General features: G+C 45.5%; 1 protein-coding gene across 1 annotated transcript in view; it reads right to left on the bottom strand.

Moving 5' to 3' along the window:
* Positions 1-1215: 1215 nt before the first annotated feature.
* The window catches only part of LOC124027683 (sorting nexin-17-like), a gene marked incomplete at its 3' end in the record, with an annotated part of 40076 nt that continues 20769 nt past the window's right edge, over positions 1216-20522 (bottom strand). Inside the window, exons 4-7 of the mRNA XM_046340050.1 lie at positions 15346-15410; positions 14063-14173; positions 12118-12208; positions 1216-1303 (exon numbers count right to left, since the gene is read on the bottom strand). Of these exons, the coding sequence (XP_046196006.1) occupies positions 1216-1303; positions 12118-12208; positions 14063-14173; positions 15346-15410 (355 nt within the window). The remainder of the gene's footprint in view (positions 1304-12117; positions 12209-14062; positions 14174-15345; positions 15411-20522) is intronic.

Raw genomic sequence — 20522 nt, forward strand, 5'->3', positions numbered from 1 at the left:
GAGTCAGTCTAACAGAGTGGGGTAGGGTCAGTCTAACAGAGTGGGGTAGGGTCAGTCTAACAGAGTGGGGTAGGGTCAGTCTAACAGAGTGGGGTCAGTCTAACAGAGTGGGGTCAGTCTATCAGAGTGGGGTCAGTCTATCAGAGTGGGGTCAGTCTAACAGAGTGGGGTCAGTCTAACAGAGTGGGGTCAGTCTGACAGAGTGGGGTAGGGTCAGTCTAACAGAGTGGGGTCAGTCTAACAGAGTGGGGTCAGTCTAACAGAGTGGGGTCAGTCTAACAGAGTGGGGTCAGTCTAACAGAGTGGGGTCGAGTCAGTCTAACAGAGTGGGGTAGAGTCAGTCTAACAGAGTGGGGTAGAGTCAGTCTAACAGAGTGGGGTAGAGTCAGTCTAACAGAGTGGGGTAGAGTCAGTCTAACAGAGTGGGGTAGAGTCAGTCTAACAGAGTGGGGTAGGGTCAGTCTAACAGAGTGGGGTAGGGTCAGTCTAACAGAGTGGGGTCAGTCTAACAGAGTGGGGTCAGTCTAACAGAGTGGGGTAGGGTCAGTCTAACAGAGTGGGGTAGGGTCAGTCTAACAGAGTGGGGTAGGGTCAGTCTAACAGAGTGGGGTAGGGTCAGTCTAACAGAGTGGGGTAGAGTCAGTCTAACAGAGTGGGGTAGGGTCAGTCTAACAGAGTGGGGTCAGTCTAACAGAGTGGGGTCAGTCTAACAGAGTGGGGTCAGTCTAACAGAGTGGGGTCAGTCTAACAGAGTGGGGTCAGTCTAACAGAGTGGGGTCAGTCTAACAGAGTGGGGTCAGTCTAACAGAGTGGGGTCAGTCTAACAGAGTGGGGTCAGTCTAACAGAGTGGGGTCAGTCTGACAGAGTGGGGTAGAGTCAGTCTAACAGAGTGGGGTAGAGTCAGTCTAACAGAGTGGGGTAGAGTCAGTCTAACAGAGTGGGGTAGAGTCAGTCTAACAGAGTGGGGTAGAGTCAGTCTAACAGAGTGGGGTAGAGTCAGTCTAACAGAGTGGGGTAGAGTCAGTCTAACAGAGTGGGGTAGAGTCAGTCTAACAGAGTGGGGTAGAGTCAGTCTAACAGAGTGGGGTAGAGTCAGTCTAACAGAGTGGGGTAGAGTCAGTCTAACAGAGTGGGGTCAGTCTGACAGAGTGGGGTCAGTCTAACAGAGTGGGGTAGAGTCAGTCTTAGTTCATGTTTGTGGAGAGGTATCATACCTTTTACGAAGGGCGATGTAGAACTCCGAGCTTCGTAAACTGGTGACAGATACGTACGGCAGCTCAAAATCCTGCAGCTTCCTCACAACTAGAGAAAAAAAGAGAGAAAGAAAGGAGAGAGAGAGAAAGGAGAGCGAGAGAAAGCGAGGAAGAGAGAGAGAAAGAGAGAAAGAAGGAGAGAGAAAGAGGAGAGAAAGAGAGAAAGAAGGAGAGAAAGAGAAAGAGGAGAGAAAGAGAGAAAGAAGGAGAGAGAAAGAGGAGAGAAAGAGAGAAAGAAGGAGAGAGAAAGAGGAGAGAAAGAGAGAAAGAGGAGAGAAAGAGAGAGAGAAAGAGAGAAAGAGGAGAGAAAGAGAGAGAGAAAGAGAGAAAGAAGGAGAGAGAAAGAGGAGAGAAAGAGAGAAAGAAGGAGAGAAAGAGAAAGAGAGAAAGAAGGAGAGAGAAAGAGGAGAGAAAGAGAGAAAGAAGGAGAGAGAAAGAGGAGAGAAAGAGAGAAAGAAGGAGAGAGAAAGAGGAGAGAAAGAGAGAAAGAGGAGAGAAAGAGAGAAAGAGGAGAGAAAGAGAGAGAGAAAGAGAGAAAGAGAGAAAAAGGAGAGAAAGAGGAGAGAAAGAGAGAAAGAGGAGAGAAAGAGAGAAAGAGGAGAGAAAGAGAGAAAGAGGAGAGAAAGAGAGAAAGGAGAGAAAGAGGAGAGAAAGAGAGAAAGGAGAGAAAGAGGAGAGAAAGAGAGAGAGAAAGAGAGAAAGGAGAGAAAGAGGAGAGAAAGAGAGAGAGAAAGAGAGAAAGAAGGAGAGAAAGAGGAGAGAGAGAAAGAGAGAACGAAGGAGAGAAAGAGGAGAGAGAGAAAGAGAGAAAGAAGGAGAGAAAGAGAGAGAGAAAGAGAGAAAAAGGAGAGAAAGAGAGAAAGGAGAGAAAGAGGAGAGAAAGAGAGAAAGGAGAGAAAGAGGAGAGAAAGAGAGAGAGAAAGAGAGAAAGAGGAGAGAAAGAGGAGAGAAAGAGAGAGAGAAAGAGAGAAAGGAGAGAAAGAGGAGAGAAAGAGAGAAAGAAAGAGAGAAAGAAGGAGAGAAAGAGGAGAGAGAGAAAGAGAGAAAGAAGGAGAGAAAGGAGAGAAAGAGGAGAGAAAGAGAGAGAGAAAGAGAGAAAGAAGGAGAGAAAGGGAGAGAAAGAGGAGAGAAAGAGGAGAGAAAGAGGAGAGAAAGAGGAGAGAAAGAGGAGAGAAAGAGGAGAGAAAGAGAGAGAAAGAGAGAGAGGAGAGAGTGAGTAAAAAAAGAGAGATGAGCAGTACAGCCTGGTCTGATTTAGATAACAAAGATGACAACAAACAGAGAGAGATGAGCAGTACAGCCTGATCTGATTTAGATAACAAAGATGACAACAAACAGAGAGAGATGAGCAGTACAGCCTGATCTGATTTAGATAACAACAAAGATGACAACAAACAGAGAGAGATGAGCAGTACAGCCTGATCTGATTTAGATAACAACAAAGATGACAACAAACAGAGAGTGATGAGCAGTACAGCCTGATCTGATTTAGATAACAACAAAGATGACAACAAACAGAGAGAGATGAGCAGGGTCCAGTACCAGACAGAGATGAGCATGGTCCAGTACCAGACAGATGAGGACAGTCCATCTAGACAGAACCCAGCAGGGTCCATCTGGACAGAACCCAGCAGGGTCCAGTACCAGACAGATGAGGACAGTCCATCTAGACAGAACCCAGCAGGGTCCATCTAGACAGAACCCAGCAGGGTCCATCTAGACAGAACCCAGCAGGGTCCATCTAGACAGAACCCAGCAGGGTCCATCTAGACAGAACCCAGCAGGGTCCATCTGGACAGAACCCAGCAGGGTCCATCTGGACAGAACCCAGCAGGGTCCATCTAGACAGAACCCAGCAGGGTCCATCTAGACAGAACCCAGCAGGGTCCATCTAGACAGAACCCAGCAGGGTCCATCTAGACAGAACCCAGCAGGGTCCATCTAGACAGAACCCAGCAGGGTCCATCTAGACAGAACCCAGCAGGGTCCAGTACCAGACAGATGAGGACAGTCCATCTAGACAGAACCCAGCAGGGTCCATCTAGACAGAACCCAGCAGGGTCCAGTACCAGACAGATGAGGACAGTCCATCTAGACAGAACCCAGCAGGGTCCATCTAGACAGAACCCAGCAGGGTCCATCTAGACAGAACCCAGCAGGGTCCATCTAGACAGAACCCAGCAGGGTCCATCTAGACAGAACCCAGCAGGGTCCAGTACCAGACAGATATATGCCATTTAGCAGACGCTTTTATCCAAAGCGACTTACAGTCATGTGTGCATACATTCTACGTATGGGTGGTCCCGGGGATCGAACCCACTACCCTGGCGTTACAAGCGCCATGCTCTACCAACTGAGCTACAGAAGGACCAGATGACAGTACATCTGGACCATGTGTCTGTGTGGGTGTATAAACTGTAGCTGTTTAGTTGAGACCTCCAGAGGGAACAGCAGCTGTCTGGAGGGAGTGGCTTACATCCCAAATGGCACCCACTTCCCTACATAGTGGCCAATAGGGCTCTGGTCTAAAGTAATACACTATATAGGGAATAGGGCTCTGGTCTAAAGTAGTGCATTATATAGGGAATAGGGCCCTGGTCTATAGTAGTGCACTATATAGGGAATAGGGCTCTGGTCCATAGTAGTACACTATATAGGGAATAGGGCTCTGGTCTATAGTAGTACACTATATAGGGAATAGGGCTCTGGTCCATAGTAGTACACTCTCCGAGTTGGGCATCTCCGGCGCGGCCCACGCTTGGATTGCGTCCTACCTGACAGGTCGCTCCTACCAGGTGGCGTGGCGAGAATCTGTCTCCTCACCACGCGCTCTCACCACTGGTGTCCCCCAGGGCTCTGTGCTTGGCCCTCTCCTATTCTCGCTATACACCAAGTCACTTGGCTCTGTCATAACCTCACATGGTCTCTCTTATCATTGCTATGCAGACGACACACAATTAATCTTCTCCTTTACCCCTTCTGATGACCAGGTGGCGAATCGCATCTCTGCATGTCTGGCAGACATATCAGTGTGGATGACGGATCACCACCTCAAGCTGAACCTCGGCAAGACGGAGCTGCTCTTCCTCCCGGGGAAGGACTGCCCGTTCCATGATCTCGCCATCACGGTTGACAACTCCATTGTTTCCTCCTCCCAGAGCGCCAAGAACCTTGGCGTGATCCTGGACAACACCCTGTCGTTCTCAACCAACATCAAGGCGGTGGCCCGTTCCTGTAGGTTCATGCTCTACAACATCGCAGAGTACGACCCTGCCTCACACAGGAAGCGGCGCAGGTCCTAATCCAGGCACTTGTCATCTCCCGTCTGGATTACTGCAACTCGCTGTTGGCTGGGCTCCCTGCCTGTGCCATTAAACCCCTTCAACTCATCCAGAACGCCGCAGCCCGTCTGGTGTTCAACCTTCCCAAGTTCTCTCACGTCACCCCGCTCCTCCGTTCTCTCCACTGGCTTCCAGTTGAAGCTCGCATCCGGTACAAGACCATGGTGCTTGCCTACGGAGCTGTGAGGGGAACGGCACCTCAGTACCTCCAGGCTCTGATCAGGCCCTACACCCAAACAAGGGCACTGCGTTCATCCACCTCTGGCCTGCTCGCCTCCCTACCACTGAGGAAGTACAGCTCCCGCTCAGCCCAGTCAAAACTGTTCGCTGCCCTGGCCCCCCAATGGTGGAACAAACTCCCTCACGACGCCAGGACAGCGGAGTCAATCACCACCTTCCGGAGACACCTGAAACCCCACCTCTTTAAGGAATACCTAGGATAGGATAAGTAATCCCTCTCACCCCCCCCCTTAAGTTTTAGATGCACTATTGTAAAGTGACTGTTCCACTGGATGTCATAAGGTGAATGCACCAATTTGTAAGTCGCTCTGGATAAGAGCGTCTGCTAAATGACTTAAATGTAAATGTAATGAATAGGGCTCTGGTCTAAAGTAGTGCACTATATAGGGAATAGGGCTCTGGTCTAAAGTAGTGCACTATATAGGGAATAGGGCTCTGGTCTATAGTAGTGCACTATATAGGGAATAGGGCTCTGGTCCATAGTAGTACACTATATAGGGAATAGGGCTCTGGTGTAAAGTAGTGCACTATATAGGGAATAGGGCTCTGGTCCATAGTAGTACACTATATAGGGAATAGGGCTCTGGTCCATAGTAGTACACTATATAGGGAATAGGGCTCTGGTCTAAAGTAGTGCACTATATAGGGAATAGGGCTCTGGTCCATAGTAGTACACTATATAGGGAATAGGGCTCTGGTCCATAGTAGTGCACTATATAGGGAATAGGGCTCTGGTCAACAGTAGTGCACTATATAGGGAATAGGGCTCTGGTCCATAGTAGTGCACTATATAGGGAATAGGGCTCTGGTCCATAGTAGTGCATTATATAGGGAATAGGGCTCTGGTCTATAGTAGTACACTATATAGGGAATAGGGCTCTGGTCCATAGTAGTGCATTATATAGGGAATAGGGCTCTGGTCCATAGTAGTGCACTATATAGGGAATAGGGCTCTGGTCTATAGTAGTGCACTATATAGGGAATAGGGCTCTGGTCCATAGTAGTACACTATATAGGGAATAGGGCTCTGGTCCATAGTAGTACACTATATAGGGAATAGGGCTCTGGTCTAAAGTAGTGCACTATATAGGGAATAGGGCTCTGGTCAACAGTAGTGCACTATATAGGGAATAGGGCTCTGGTCAACAGTAGTGCACTATATAGGGAATAGGGCTCTGGTCAACAGTAGTGCACTATATAGGGAATAGGGCTCTGGTCTAAAGTAGTGCACTATATAGGGAATAGGGCTCTGGTCAACAGTAGTGCACTATATAGGGAAAAGGGCTCTGGTCCATAGTAGTGCACTATATAGGGAATAGGGCTCTGGTCAACAGTAGTGCACTATATAGGGAATAGGGCTCTGGTCCATAGTAGTGCACTATATAGGGAATAGGGCTCTGGTCCATAGTAGTGCATTATATAGGGAATAGGGCTCTGGTCTATAGTAGTACACTATATAGGGAATAGGGCTCTGGTCCATAGTAGTGCATTATATAGGGAATAGGGCTCTGGTCCATAGTAGTGCACTATATAGGGAATAGGGCTCTGGTCTAAAGTAGTGCACTATATAGGGAATAGGGCTCTGGTCTATAGTAGTGCACTATATAGGGAATAGGGCTCTGGTCCATAGTAGTACACTATATAGGGAATAGGGCTCTGGTCCATAGTAGTACACTATATAGGGAATAGGGCTCTGGTCTAAAGTAGTGCACTATATAGGGAATAGGGCTCTGGTCAACAGTAGTGCACTATATAGGGAATAGGGCTCTGGTCAACAGTAGTGCACTATATAGGGAATAGGGCTCTGGTCTAAAGTAGTGCACTATATAGGGAATAGGGCTCTGGTCAACAGTAGTACACTATATAGGGAATAGGGCTCTGGTCAACAGTAGTGCACTATATAGGGAATAGGGCTCTGGTCTAAAGTAGTGCACTATATAGGGAATAGGGCTCTGGTCTAAAGTAGTGCACTATATAGGGAATAGGACTGGTCTAAAGTAGTTCACTATACAGGGAAACCGTGGCATTTGGGACGTACCCTGCTGTTCAGTTTCCTTTAAGCAGCTACATTTAGGACGGTAGCAGTCATTACTTGTTTTATTTATTCCACCTTTATTTAACCAGGTAGGCTAGTTGAGAACACCTTTATTTAACCAGGTAGTCTAGTTGAGAACACCTTTATTTAACCAGGTAGGCTAGTTGAGAACACCTTTATTTAACCAGGTAGGCTAGTTGAGAACACCTTTATTTAACCAGGTAGGCTAGTTGAGAACACCTTTATTTAACCAGGTAGGCTATTTGAGAACACCTTTATTTAACCAGGTAGGCTAGTTGAGAACACCTTTATTTAACCAGGTAGGCTATTTGAGAACACCTTTATTTAACCAGGTAGGCTATTTGAGAACACCTTTATTTAACCAGGTAGGCTATTTGAGAACACCTTTATTTAACCAGGTAGGCTAGTTGAGAACACCTTTATTTAACCAGGTAGGCTAGTTGAGAACACCTTTATTTAACCAGGTAGGCTAGTTGAGAACACCTTTATTTAACCAGGTAGGCTAGTTGAGAACACCTTTATTTAACCAGGTAGGCTAGTTGAGAACACCTTTATTTAACCAGGTAGGCTAGTTGAGAACACCTTTATTTAACCAGGTAGGCTAGTTGAGAACACCTTTATTTAACCAGGTAGGCTAGTTGAGAACACCTTTATTTAACCAGGTAGGCTAGTTGAGAACACCTTTATTTAACCAGGTAGGCTAGTTGAGAACACCTTTATTTAACCAGGTAGGCTAGTTGAGAACACCTTTATTTAACCAGGTAGGCTAGTTGAGAACACCTATATTTAACCAGGTAGGCTAGTTGAGAACACCTTTATTTAACCAGGTAGGCTAGTTGAGAACACCTGGTGATGACCAGTGAGATATACCTGCTGGAGCGCGTGCTACGGGTGGGTGTTGCCATCATGACCAGCGAACTGAGATAAGGCAGAGCTTTACCTAGCATAGACTTATAGATGACCTGGAGCCAGTGGGTTTGGCGACGAATATGTAGCGAGGGCCAGCCGACTAGAGCATACAGGTCGCAGTGGTGGGTGGTATAATGTGATTTGGTAACAAAACGGAGGGCACTGTGATAGACTGCATCCAGTTTGCTGAGTAGAGTATTGGAAGCTATTTTGTAGATGACATTGTTGAAGTCGAGGATCGGTAGGATAGTCAGTTTTACTAGGGTAAGTTCGGAGGCGTGAGTGAAGGAGGCTTTGTTGTGAAATAGAAAGCAGATTCTAGATTTGAATTTGGATTGGAGATGTTTAGTTCAGAACAGGACTATTGGTTTCTATAGCTTGGAAAGTTCAGTAGGAGTATTGGTTTATATAGCTTGGAAAGTTCAGTAGGAGTATTGGTTTATATAGCTTGGAGAGTTCAGTACAGAACTATTGGTTTCTATAGCTTGGAGAGTTCAGTAGAGAACTATTGGTTTTTATAGCTTGGAGAGTTCAGTACAGGAGTATTGGTTTCTATAGCTTGGAAAGTTCAGAACAGAACAGGACTATTGGTTTCTATAGCTTGGAGAGTTCAGTAGAGAACAGGAGTATTGGTTTATATAGCTTGGAGAGTTCAGTACAGGAGTATTGGTTTCTATAGCTTGGAGAGTTCAGTACAGAACAGGACTATTGGTTTATATAGCTTGGAAAGTTCAGTTCAGTACAGGAGTATTGGTTTCTATAGCTTGGAGAGTTCAGTTCAGTACAGGAGTATTGGTTTATATAGCTTGGAGAGTTCAGTACAGTACAGGAGTATTGGTTTATATAGCTTGGAGAGTTCAGTTCAGTACAGGAGTATTGGTTTCTATAGCTTGGAGAGTTCAGTACAGTACAGGAGTATTGGTTTATATAGCTTGGACAGTTCAGTTCAGGACAGTACCTCTGGGAGCTTTGAATCGGACATGAAAGGATTCCTTAGGGAAACGTGTCCATATTCAATAGTTCTACCAGTTCCTTCATTCAGCAGAACTCTTGACAGAACCCTGCCAGCCCAGTTCGGTTCCGACAGAAATAGGTGGACTCTATCGACAGAGGCAATCGTTCTTCTGTTGGTGTTGGTGTGTTTGAGTGTGAGAAAAAGAGGGTTTGGCAGGAAGAAGAGGAAAAAGAGGAAGGAGACAGGGCCCCCGTGGACGGAGCCAACAGAGGAGGAAGAAGGTTTGGCAGGGGGTTTGGTAGCTCTCACACTTAATCGGTTATCAAGGTAATTAGGCTGAGTCCCAAATGGCACCCTATTCCCTATGTAGTGCACTACTTTTGAACAGGGCCCATAGGTGTGTATAGGGAATAGGGTGCCCTTCGGGACACAGACCAAGTGATTAGCTAATATTTTGCACTGGTGCTACGTCAGCTCCTCAATTCCTTTCCAAGTGGGAGATTTTAGGAATGAAATCAGCAAAAAACAAAACTAACACGTCCATGCCTTCATTTGTAGGCCTTCATTGCCTTGCATAGTACCTTGTATAGTTCCTTTCCATTTACGTGTGTTCGTCCCCTTACAGACGTTTTATTTTTAGTAAAATTCCTGAAATGTGGGTTGTTGAATCTTGGCCCCTGACCACTTCCTGTTGCGTGGCGTGAGTTTGTTGTTACTGGTTTCAGTGAGCACCGTTAACAAGTTGTAGTTAGCCCCCCCTTTCCCCTCTCCCCTCTTTCTGTGTCCCAAATTTGTAATTTCCACTCCGACCCGTGAAAGGCAGAAATACGCCACAAGGCGTCTCGTCTGCCGGAAAGCTACAAGTTAATCTTGCTAATTTTAGCTCCTACGGGTAGCTAAGGGTTGAGTGCTGTGTTGTTGTGATTCATGAAATCAGGACAACGTGATCACTGCTATGAAGGTGTGGCAACATTTCACTTCAGGTAACGTCACTGTGTTACTTGTCTAGCTAATCTGCTGGCCAGCTATCATTCTGTTTTCCACTCAGTGTCTGGGAAGGCCTAACAAAAAGATTTCTCTTCTGTTAAAAGATGCCATTCAAAAAGCTAACTTTGTGCAACAGGAAAATAAAATCTGATTGTGGGTTGCTGTAACATCACTAGTTAGCTAGCCAATAGTTAACTAGCTAGCTCTCAACTCACTAGCTATTATTAGGCTAAACGTTAGGCTAGCTAGCTAGATGTCTATTGAAATGCCAGCCCATAATCAGAAGCATAACATGTTTACTACTACTGCCGCTACTAAGTGAAAGTGACTCATCTGTTTTTATATTGATGAGGACGAGTAACAGAGGACCCTTTGGTTTTAGACAATTCATTAGCCTAGCCATGGATGCTCATGGACTATCGGCTGGCTAGACTAACAACTCATATTCATCTTGGGTTATAATCAAAGTGAAATGTGCTCCATCAACATTGTGCTGATGTATTTCAACAGAAATGCCTGTGCAGGGAGTCTAAAATGTTATCTTTTTTTCCTCCCCCAGACAATATTGCTCAATGGCAGACATTTTGTTCCTGGAGGGGATTACATGAGGAGCCAGCTAGTATCACCCTCTAGATGGACAATATGCTGGATAAAGACATGTATGTCTCCTGTGGGATATAATACTTCATAAGCCATTGGTTAGAATGGAAAATATGCCGTCTCGCTTTCCCAACAACAACAAATGCACAGAAGTTGACATGGTCAGTGGCAGTCCAGAGCCCCTGGATGGAATTTACTTGTGGGGGGGGGGGGGGGGGGCGCTAGGTGCCTTGCTCTAGGGCACAATGGCAGGAGATGGTACATGGTATCGAGGACCATCAGCCTTCCAGCTGCCAGTTCAGTTCTATTCCCATTTGTCTGTAGCCCGACCCGGGGCTTGAACCAGCAACCTTCCAGCTGCTGGTCTGCCTCTCCAGCCTCTGTTTCTCCATCCTGGGGAGCCATATGGCATCCCCATTGCGTCAATAGGACCAGGGCTAGGCAGGGTGGCCTCTTGCTCTGCTCTGCGTGTTTCCAGGGAAAGGGCCTTAGTGAGTCTGATAAAACCATGTTTTAGAGACAGTTTATCTCAAAACTGTAGGTACATCTAGTCAACAGCTTACAGTATATAGTCAACAATAAAAAGAGGAAACCATAAAGATGTCTGACTGGATCTTTCCGGTGAACTTTTAAAGAAAGTTTTCAAAATGAGTCAACAACAGGAGACACTAGAGAGACCGTCATCAAAAGGAGACACTAGACAGACCGTCAACAACAGGAGACACTAGAGAGACCGTCATCAAAAGGAGACACTAGACAGACCGTCAACAACAGGAGACACTAGAGAGACCGTCACCAACAGGAGACACGAGACAGACCGTCAACAACAGGAGACACTAGAGAGACCGTCACCAACAGGAGACACGAGAGACCGTCAACAACAGGAGACACGAGAGACCGTCATCAAAAGGAGACACTAGACAGACCGTCAACAACAGGAGACACGAGAGACCGTCACCAACAGGAGACACTAGAGAGACCGTCAACAACAGGAGACACTAGAGAGACCGTCAACAACAGGAGACACTAGAGAGACCGTCACCAACAGGAGACACTAGAGAGACCGTCACCAACAGGAGACACTAGAGAGACCGTCACCAACAGGAAACACTAGAGAGACCGTCACCAACAGGAGACACTAGAGAGACCGTCACCAACAGGAGACACTAGAGAGACCGTCACCAACAGGAGACACTAGAGAGACCGTCACCAACAGGAGACACTAGAGAGACCGTCAACAACAGGAGACACTAGAGAGACCGTCACCAACAGGAGACACGAGAGACCGTCACCAACAGGAGACACGAGAGACCGTCACCAACAGGAGACACTAGAGAGACCGTCACCAACAGGAGACACTAGAGAGACCGTCAACAACAGGAGACACTAGAGAGACCGTCAACAACAGGAGACACTAGAGAGACCGTCAACAACAGGAGACACTAGAGAGACCGTCAACAACAGGAGACACTAGAGAGACCGTCAACAACAGGAGTCACTAAAGAAACAGTCAACAACAGGAGTCACTAGAGAGACCGTCAACAACAGGAGTCACTAGAGAGACCGTCAACAACAGGAGACACTAGAGATACTGTCAACAACAGGATGTCAATTCAAGGTCATGATATATTGGTTTGGCCTCATGTCTGTCAAAACAATATTCATCTTATATGATGACCTCTAAGAAATGATCCATATATTTCATTCCCAACTGTCCTCTATATGGTTATGGGATGGTTAGGGTTAGGGGTCGAAGGTTAAAAGTCAGTGCTTACACGTTAAGCCCCCGTCCACTCCTTCCCGAACCAGGAAGAGACTGAAGTAACCAGCAAGGTCGTCTGGAAGGTCCAGCTTCGACGCAACAGCCTGCAAATCAGAAGACAGACAGAACGATCATCTTCGGTCATCTTTTTCTGTGGTTGAATGAATCCACAACTCCTATTTCCTCTGACACACATAAAACTAAAAAATAATTTTATCCACTGACAGTTATACAGCCTTGAACCTATTGAAATATCCCAGAGAAAGAGAGAGAGAGAGATGTCAATGGTCCTTGTGGTAACATCAGTTTATGAAGAACACCAGACTAGTTTACAATTGTCGTAGTTACAAGAACAAAAAGCAGCTGTTTGTATGGCGTTACAACTTCTATCTTTCTATCTGAGAGAATGTACTGCATTCACTTATGGGTCAACTAGTGTCGAGAGTGGATGGATTCTCGGTTGCTGGCAAACATTCTCTGGTTCTCTGGTGCTGGCAAACATTCTCTGGTTCTGGCAAACATTCTCTGGTTCTCTGGTGCTGGCAAACATTCTCTGGTTCTGGCAAACATTCTCTGGTTCTCTGGTGCTGGCAAACATTCTCTGGTTCTGGCAAACATTATCTGGTTCTCTGGTGCTGGCAAACATTATCTGGTTCTCTGGTGCTGGCAAACATTATCTGGTTCTCTGGTGCTGGCAAACATTCTCTGGTGCTGGCAAACATTCTCTGGTGCTGGCAAACATTCTCTGGTGCTCTGGTGCTGGCAAACATTCTCTGGTGCTGGCAAACATTCTCTGGTGCTGGCAAACATTCTCTGGTTCTCTGGTGCTGGCAAACATTCTCTGGTTCTGGCAAACATTCTCTGGTTCTCTGGTGCTGGCAAACATTCTCTGGTTCTGGCAAACATTATCTGGTTCTCTGGTGCTGGCAAACATTATCTGGTTCTCTGGTGCTGGCAAACATTATCTGGTTCTCTGGTGCTGGCAAACATTCTCTGGTGCTGGCAAACATTCTCTGGTGCTGGCAAACATTCTCTGGTGCTCTGGTGCTGGCAAACATTCTCTGGTGCTGGCAAACATTCTCTGGTGCTGGCAAACATTCTCTGGTTCTCTGTTGCTGACAAATATTCTCTGGAGCTGGCAAACAGTCTCTGTTGCTGACAAACATTCTCTGGTTCTGGCAAACATTCTCTGGTTCTGGCAAACATTCTCTGGTTCTCTGTTGCTGGCAAACATTCTCTGGTTCTTTGTTGCTGGCAAACATTCTCTGGTTCTCTGTTGCAGGCAAACATTCTCTGGTTCTCTGTTGCAGGCAAACATTCTCTGGTTCTCTGTTGCAGGCAAACATTCTCTGGTTCTCTGTTGCAGGCAAACATTCTCTGGTTCTCTGTTGCAGGCAAACATTCTCTGGTTCTCTGTTGCAGGCAAACATTCTCTGGTTCTCTGTTGCAGGCAAACATTCTCTGGTTCTCTGTTGCAGGCAAACATTCTCTGGTTCTCTGTTGCAGGCAAACATTCTCTGGTTCTCTGTTGCAGGCAAACATTCTCTGGTTCTCTGTTGCAGGCAAACATTTTCTGGTTCGCTGTTGCAGGCAAATATTCTCTGGTTCGCTGTTGCAGGCAAATATTCTCTGGTTCTCTGTTGCAGGCAAACATTCTCTGGTTCTCTGTTGCAGGCAAACATTCTCTGGTTCTCTGTTGCAGGCAAACATTCTCTGGTGCTCTGTTGCTGGCAAAAATTCTCTGTTTCTGACAAACATTCTGTACTTTCAATAATCCCTCTCCCTACAGGTTTCCTGGCACAGATATTCCCTGTAGGACACCAACTGAACATTAGTGTTGTGAATTTATAGATCAATTATTATCATTCATCATTTCCACGATAATAAAACAGAATCGAAAAAGGAAGAGCGTTTAAAATCAGCATGTGTCCCAGCTGGCAAACACACATACAGCCTACCTCGAGGACGTCCTCTGTCTGGTCAGAGGTCAGGATGTTGACCGTGACCTTCTGCCTCTTAGACAGGTAGATCTCCAGAGGTACCTCTTCTGTTGGAATCTGCTGGGTCTCCTATTGGACAATGACAGGTTTACTACTGGGTCTCCTATTGGACAATGACAGGTTTACTGCTGGGTCTCCTATTGGACAATGACAGGTTTACTGCCGGGTCTCCTATTGGACAATGACAGGTTTACTGCCGGGTCTCCTATTGGACAATGACAGGTTTACTGCCGGGTCTCCTATTGGACAATGACAGGTTTACTGCCGGGTCTCCTATTGGACAATGACAGGTTTACTACCGGGTCTCCTATTGGACAATGACAGGTTTACTACCGGGTCTCCTATTGGACAATGACAGGTTTACTACTGGGTCTCCTATTGGACAATGACAGGTTTACTACTGGGTCTCCTATTGGACAATGACAGGTTTACTACTGGGTATCCTATTGGACAATGACAGGTTTACCACAGTGGAAATAAGTCACATTTTTTTGTTAAAATTCAACTCTCTCATTTACCACTGTACAAACACTAGTGGCTTGTTAAGCAAAAAAATAGATTTTTTTAATTTTTATAGCCACCTGCTAGACAAGACCGATTTTGGGTCCAGTTATCCCTCTCACTTTACCTCTTCCTCTCTGGTGTGACATTTCAGTTCATTACTAAAGTCCCACTCATCAACCTCAAAGTCCCACCATGGCTGAACGCATTACTGAGTCAGCCTCCTGGCTCACAGAGCAGAGACACAACACACTGAATCACAGGGAAGCAGCTTGCTGAGTAGTCGGCCGATATAGAACAACTGATGCACAACACACACACACACCTGATGAGACACATTCTACGTAGAACAGGACACACACACACACACCTCCTGATGAGACACATTCTACGTAGAACAGGACACACACACACACCTCCAGATGAGAAAGCCTATGTAGAACAAAACACAGGCTGGAAAGACATGCCTAGCTACACAACAATTACACAGCCAGGCTGGAAAGACATGCCTAGCTACACAACAATTACACAGCCAGGCTGGAAAGACATGCCTAGCTACACAACAATTACACAGCCAGGCTGGAAAGACATGCCTAGCTACACAACAATTACACAGCCAGGCTGGAAAGACATGCCTAGCTACACAACAATTACACAGCCAGGCTGGAAAGACATGCCTAGCTACACAACAATTACACAGCCAGGCTGGAAAGGCATGACTAGCTAGCTCCACTACCAACCTGCTGGGCTTTCCTTAGAAAGCTGTTGAACATCTCACTGGCTCCGAGCATGGGGTCCTGTCGCACTGTGGTAGAGAGAGAGAAGACGAGAGGGAGAGAGGGTATTAGGAGGGCCACATCAACACTTATATTTGTAACTCATCAATCTGTAGTTTAATTTTACCTTTATTTAACCAGGCAAGTCAGTTAAATGACGACATATTCTTATTTACAATGACGGCCTGGGAACAGTGGGTTAACTGGTCTGGGAACAGTGGGTTAACTGGTCTAGGTACAGTGGGTTAACTGGCCTAGGAACAGTGGGTTAACTGGTCTGGGAACAGTGGGTTAACTGGTCTGGGAACAGTGGGTTAACTGGTCTAGGAACAGTGGGTTAACTGGTCTAGGAACAGTGGGTTAACTGGTCTAGGAACAGTGGGTTAACTGGCCTAGGAACAGTGGGTTAACTGCCTGTTCAGGGGCAGAACGACAGATTTGTACCTTGTCAGCTCGGGGGTTTGAACTCGCAACCTTCCGGTTACTAGTCCAACGCTCTAACCACTAGGCTACGCTGTCGCCCCAGTAGTAAATAAGCAGAGAAGTGTCTTCTGACGTGGCTTCAACTATCTGTCAATCATCAAAGAGCAGGTGACAACTCAACCTGGCATCCAGGCAATCTCTACAGTGGTTTAATTTTCTTAACCAGGCAATCTCTACAGTGGTTTAATTGACTTAACCAGGCAATCTCTACAGTGGTTTAATTGACTTAACCAGGCAATCTCTACAGTGGTTTAATTGACTAAACCAGGCAATCTCTACAGTGGTTTAATTGACTAAACCAGGCAATCTCTACAGTGGTTTAATTGACTAAACCAGGCAATCTCTACAGTGGTTTAATTGACTAAACCAGGCAATCTCTACAGTGGTTTAATTGACTAAACCAGGCAATCTCTACAGTGGTTTAATTGACTAAACCAGGCAATCTCTACAGTGGTTTAATTGACTAAACCAGGCAATCTCTACAGTGGTTTAATTGACTAAACCAGGCAATCTCTACAGTGGTTTAATTGACTAAACCAGGCAATCTCTACAGTGGTTTAATTGACTAAACCAGGCAATCTCTACAGTGGTTTAATTGACTAAACCAGGCAATCTCTACAGTGGTTTAATTGACTAAACCAGGCAATCTCTACAGTGGTTTAATTGACTAAACCAGGCAATCTCTACAGTGGTTTAATTGACTAAACCAGGCAATCTCTACAGTGGTTTAATTGACTAAACCAGGCAATCTCTACAGTGGTTTAATTGACTAAACCAGGCAATCTCTACAGTGGTTTAATTGACTAAACCAGGCAATCTCTACAGTGGTTTAATTGACTAAACCAGGCAATCTCTACAGTGGTTTAATTGACTAAACCAGGCAATCTCTACAGTGGTTTAATTGACTAAACCAGGCAATCTCTACAGTGGTTTAATTGACTAAACCAGGCATCTCTACAGTGGTTTAATTGACTAAACCAGGCAATCTCTACAGTGGTTTAATTGACTAAACCAGGCAATCTCTACAGTGGTTTAATTGACTAAACCAGGCAATCTCTACAGTGGTTTAATTGACTAAACCAGGCAATCTCTACAGTGGTTTAATTGACTAAACCAGGCAATCTCTACAGTGGTTTAATTGACTAAACCAGGCAATCTCTACAGTGGTTTAATTGACTAAACCAGGCAATCTCTACAGTGGTTTAATTGACTAAACCAGGCAATCTCTACAGTGGTTTAATTGACTAAACCAGGCAATCTCTAGTGGTTTAATTGACTAAACCAGGCAATCTCTACAGTGGTTTAATTGACTAAACCAGGCAATCTCTACAGTGGTTTAATTGACTAAACCAGGCAATCTCTACAGTGGTTTAATTTCCTGTCGTCCATTTACAAAGCTAAGGTTGATTGTATTGTACGGCGTAATGGAAGCCACAGTATGTGGGACGGTGATGCAATACTGACCCCTAAATAGAGTGTACACTCAATTAGAAGTGCCCTTAAAAGGACAAAGACAGACAGACAGAGAGAGAGAGAGAGAGAGAGACATAATTCCTGTGGTGGACTGAGTTCTGGCCCACGTCTCTCACACACACAGCGTTCGGGGACGAGGGAGAACAGATTGTGTTTTGAGGCGGTAGATTTTTGCCATAACCGTGTTAAAACCCATTATGTACCATCCTCCCAGCAAGCGGTCGGTCAGCCAGGAAGACTTGGTGTGTGTGTGTGTGTGTGTGTGTGTGTGTGTGTGTGTGTGTGTGTGTGTGTGTGTGTGTGTGTGTGTGTGTGTGTGTGTTTACAGACTATGATATGCCTCAACAAGGCTCAGTTTGTTATGTGGTAACTTTCAGAAGATTAAAACAAATGCTTAACACTGCTGCCAGCTAAATTTCACTCAGTTCTTCTCTTTCTGTGTGTTGGTCTGTGTGTGCGTGTCAGTGTGTGCGCGTGCATGCGTGTGCGTGTCAGTGTGTGTATGGCCTCAGTTCACCCTTAACCTGCTTGGGGAAGTGTCCGGCCAAAGCTGAGGCTTGGTTTGAGGGGGGTGGGGGGGGGGCATAGCCTACCATCCCCTTGGACCAGTAACCTAAGGAATTAGCTGACATAGACATCTTGCCAAAGAAACTATAAAATGTTCCTGACAAGGACCAAACTGAGTGAGAATTGAAACGCTGGTCCACATCTCTGGCTGCATATTAGATCAAAACAAAATGGATCAAACTTTCTTATTAGTCCTGATAACATTATGAATGGATCTGAAGAGAACAGATATCTGGTTCCAGGTTTATCAAGAGGCCTTAGCCTCAACTACAATCGTGCTCAGTGTGCCTGTGTTAGGTGTTATACTGTATACCGGGCTATTTGGAAATAGTCATGAGGTATGTTTTTTTTCTTTTCTTACCGTTGAACCAGATCAAGTTCTTTATTTGACCGGGCACATTATGAAGCTTACCGGAGTTCCCCAGAAACACCGGAACACTTACCGGAGTTCCCCAGAAACAGTTGAGACAGTCACGTGTTTGTTTGTAAATAGCACAACCGGAGAAAGAACTGTTCTTCCGCCAGACGAGCATGCGCCAGACGAGCACGCGCCAGACGAGCACGCGCCAGACGAGCACGCGCCAGACGAGCACGCGCCAGACGACCTGATGATTGATTATAAAAAAACATTTGACATGTTTCTGCAAACTTTACAGATACTATTTTGAATTTGTCTGCCCGTCGTGGTCCTGCACGAGCCTGTGGATTACTAAAAACAAAGTTTTCAGATATAAAGAGAATCTTTATCGAACAAAACTAACATTTATTGTCTAACTGGGAGTCTCATGAGTGCAAACATAAGATCAAAGGTAAGCGATTAATTTTATTGCTTTTCTGACTTTCGTGAACAATCTAATTTGCTGCTAGCTGTTTGTAATGTTTTGTCTGCTGAGAGCTGTCCTCACATAATCGCATGGTTTGCTTTCACCGTAAAGCCTTTTTGAAATCTGACACACCAGGTGGATTAACAAGCTAAGCTGTGTTTTGCTATATTGCACTTGTGATTTCATGAAAATTAAATATTTTTTGTAATTTAATTTGAATTTGGCGCTCTGCAATTCACCGGATGTTGACGAAAATGATACCGCTAAAAGGATCGGTGCGCCAAGAGGTTATTAACACAGTGTCCAAAGAAGGGCCAGATGTATACGGATTGGTGTATGTCTGCATAGAGGTTGGATCAGAGAATCACCAGCAGCAAGAGCGTTATCATTGATGTATACAGAGAAAAGAGTCAGCCCGAGAATTGAACCCTGTGGCACCCCCATAGAGACAGGCCCTCCAATTTGACACACTGAACTCTATCAGAGAAGTAAGTAGTTGGTGAACCAGGCGATGCAGTCATTTGAGAAACCAAGGCTGTTGTCAGCTATAGACTTACAGAAATCTCTGGAACATGCTAACATCTCTGTTGACGAGTCTACGATACGTAAAACAAAAATGGTGTTCATGGGAGGACACCACGGAAGAAGTCACTGCTGTCAAAAAAAACATTGCTGCACGTCTGAAGTTTACAAAAGTGCACCTGGATGTTCCACAGCGTTTCTGGCAAAAATATTCTGTGGACAGATGAAACTACAGTTGAGTTGTTTGGAAGGAACACAACACTATGTGTGGAGAAAAAAAAAAAGTCACAGCACACAAACAATCAAAACCTCATCCCAACTGTAAAGTCTGGTGGAGGGAGCATCATGGTCTGGGGCTGCTTTGCTGCCTCAGGGCCTGGACAGCTTGCTGTCATTGACGAAAAAAATGAATTCCCAAGTTTAACGAGACATTTTACAGGAGAATGTAAGGCTATCTGTCGGCCAATTGAAGCTCAACAGAAGTTGGGTGATGCAACAGGACAACGACCCAAAACACAGAACTAAAGCAACAGAATGTCTTCAACAGAAGAAAGTACGCCTTCTAACGTGGTCCAGTCAGAGTCCTGACCTCAACCCGATTTAAAATGCTGTGGCATCACCTCGAGAGAGAGAGAGAGAGAGAGAGACGTTCAAAGCAGACCTAAGAATATTGCTGAACTGAAACGGTTTTGTAAAGATGAATGGTCTAAATTTCCTCCTGACCATTGTGCAGGTCTGACTCGCAACAGAAAACATTTGGTTGAGGTTATTGCTGCCAAAGAAGCATCAGCCAGTTATTAAATCCAAGGGTTCACAGACTTTCCCCACCCTGCACTGTGAATGTTTACGCGGTGTGTTCAATAAAGACATGAAAACATATAATTGTTTTTGTTTTATTAGTTTAAGCAGACTGTCTATTGCTGTGACATAGATGAAGATCAGATCAAATTGTTTGACTAATTTATGCAGAAATCCAGGTAATTCCAAAGGGTTCATACTTTCTCTTGCCACGGTTTATCTTTATGAGCTGGATTGCCGGTCTTTGTAATTAGTTTACTTTCGTTTGCGCTCGTTAGCATATTTAGCTGGCAGCCTCCAGAGGCTAACAAGGTAATTCTGCTACTTGGATTGGTCATTGAGGTTACTAAGGACAGTAGATCATGAGCCGGCTACTGCCTGTTCTACCATACTGCCACTTATTGAGCTGGCTACTGCCTGTTCTACTATACTGCCTGTTCTACTATACTGCCCTTATTGAGCCGGCTACTGCCT

The sequence above is a fragment of the Oncorhynchus gorbuscha genome, unplaced genomic scaffold (assembly GCF_021184085.1).
Source record: "Oncorhynchus gorbuscha isolate QuinsamMale2020 ecotype Even-year unplaced genomic scaffold, OgorEven_v1.0 Un_scaffold_3463, whole genome shotgun sequence".
Taxonomy (NCBI): domain Eukaryota; kingdom Metazoa; phylum Chordata; class Actinopteri; order Salmoniformes; family Salmonidae; genus Oncorhynchus; species Oncorhynchus gorbuscha.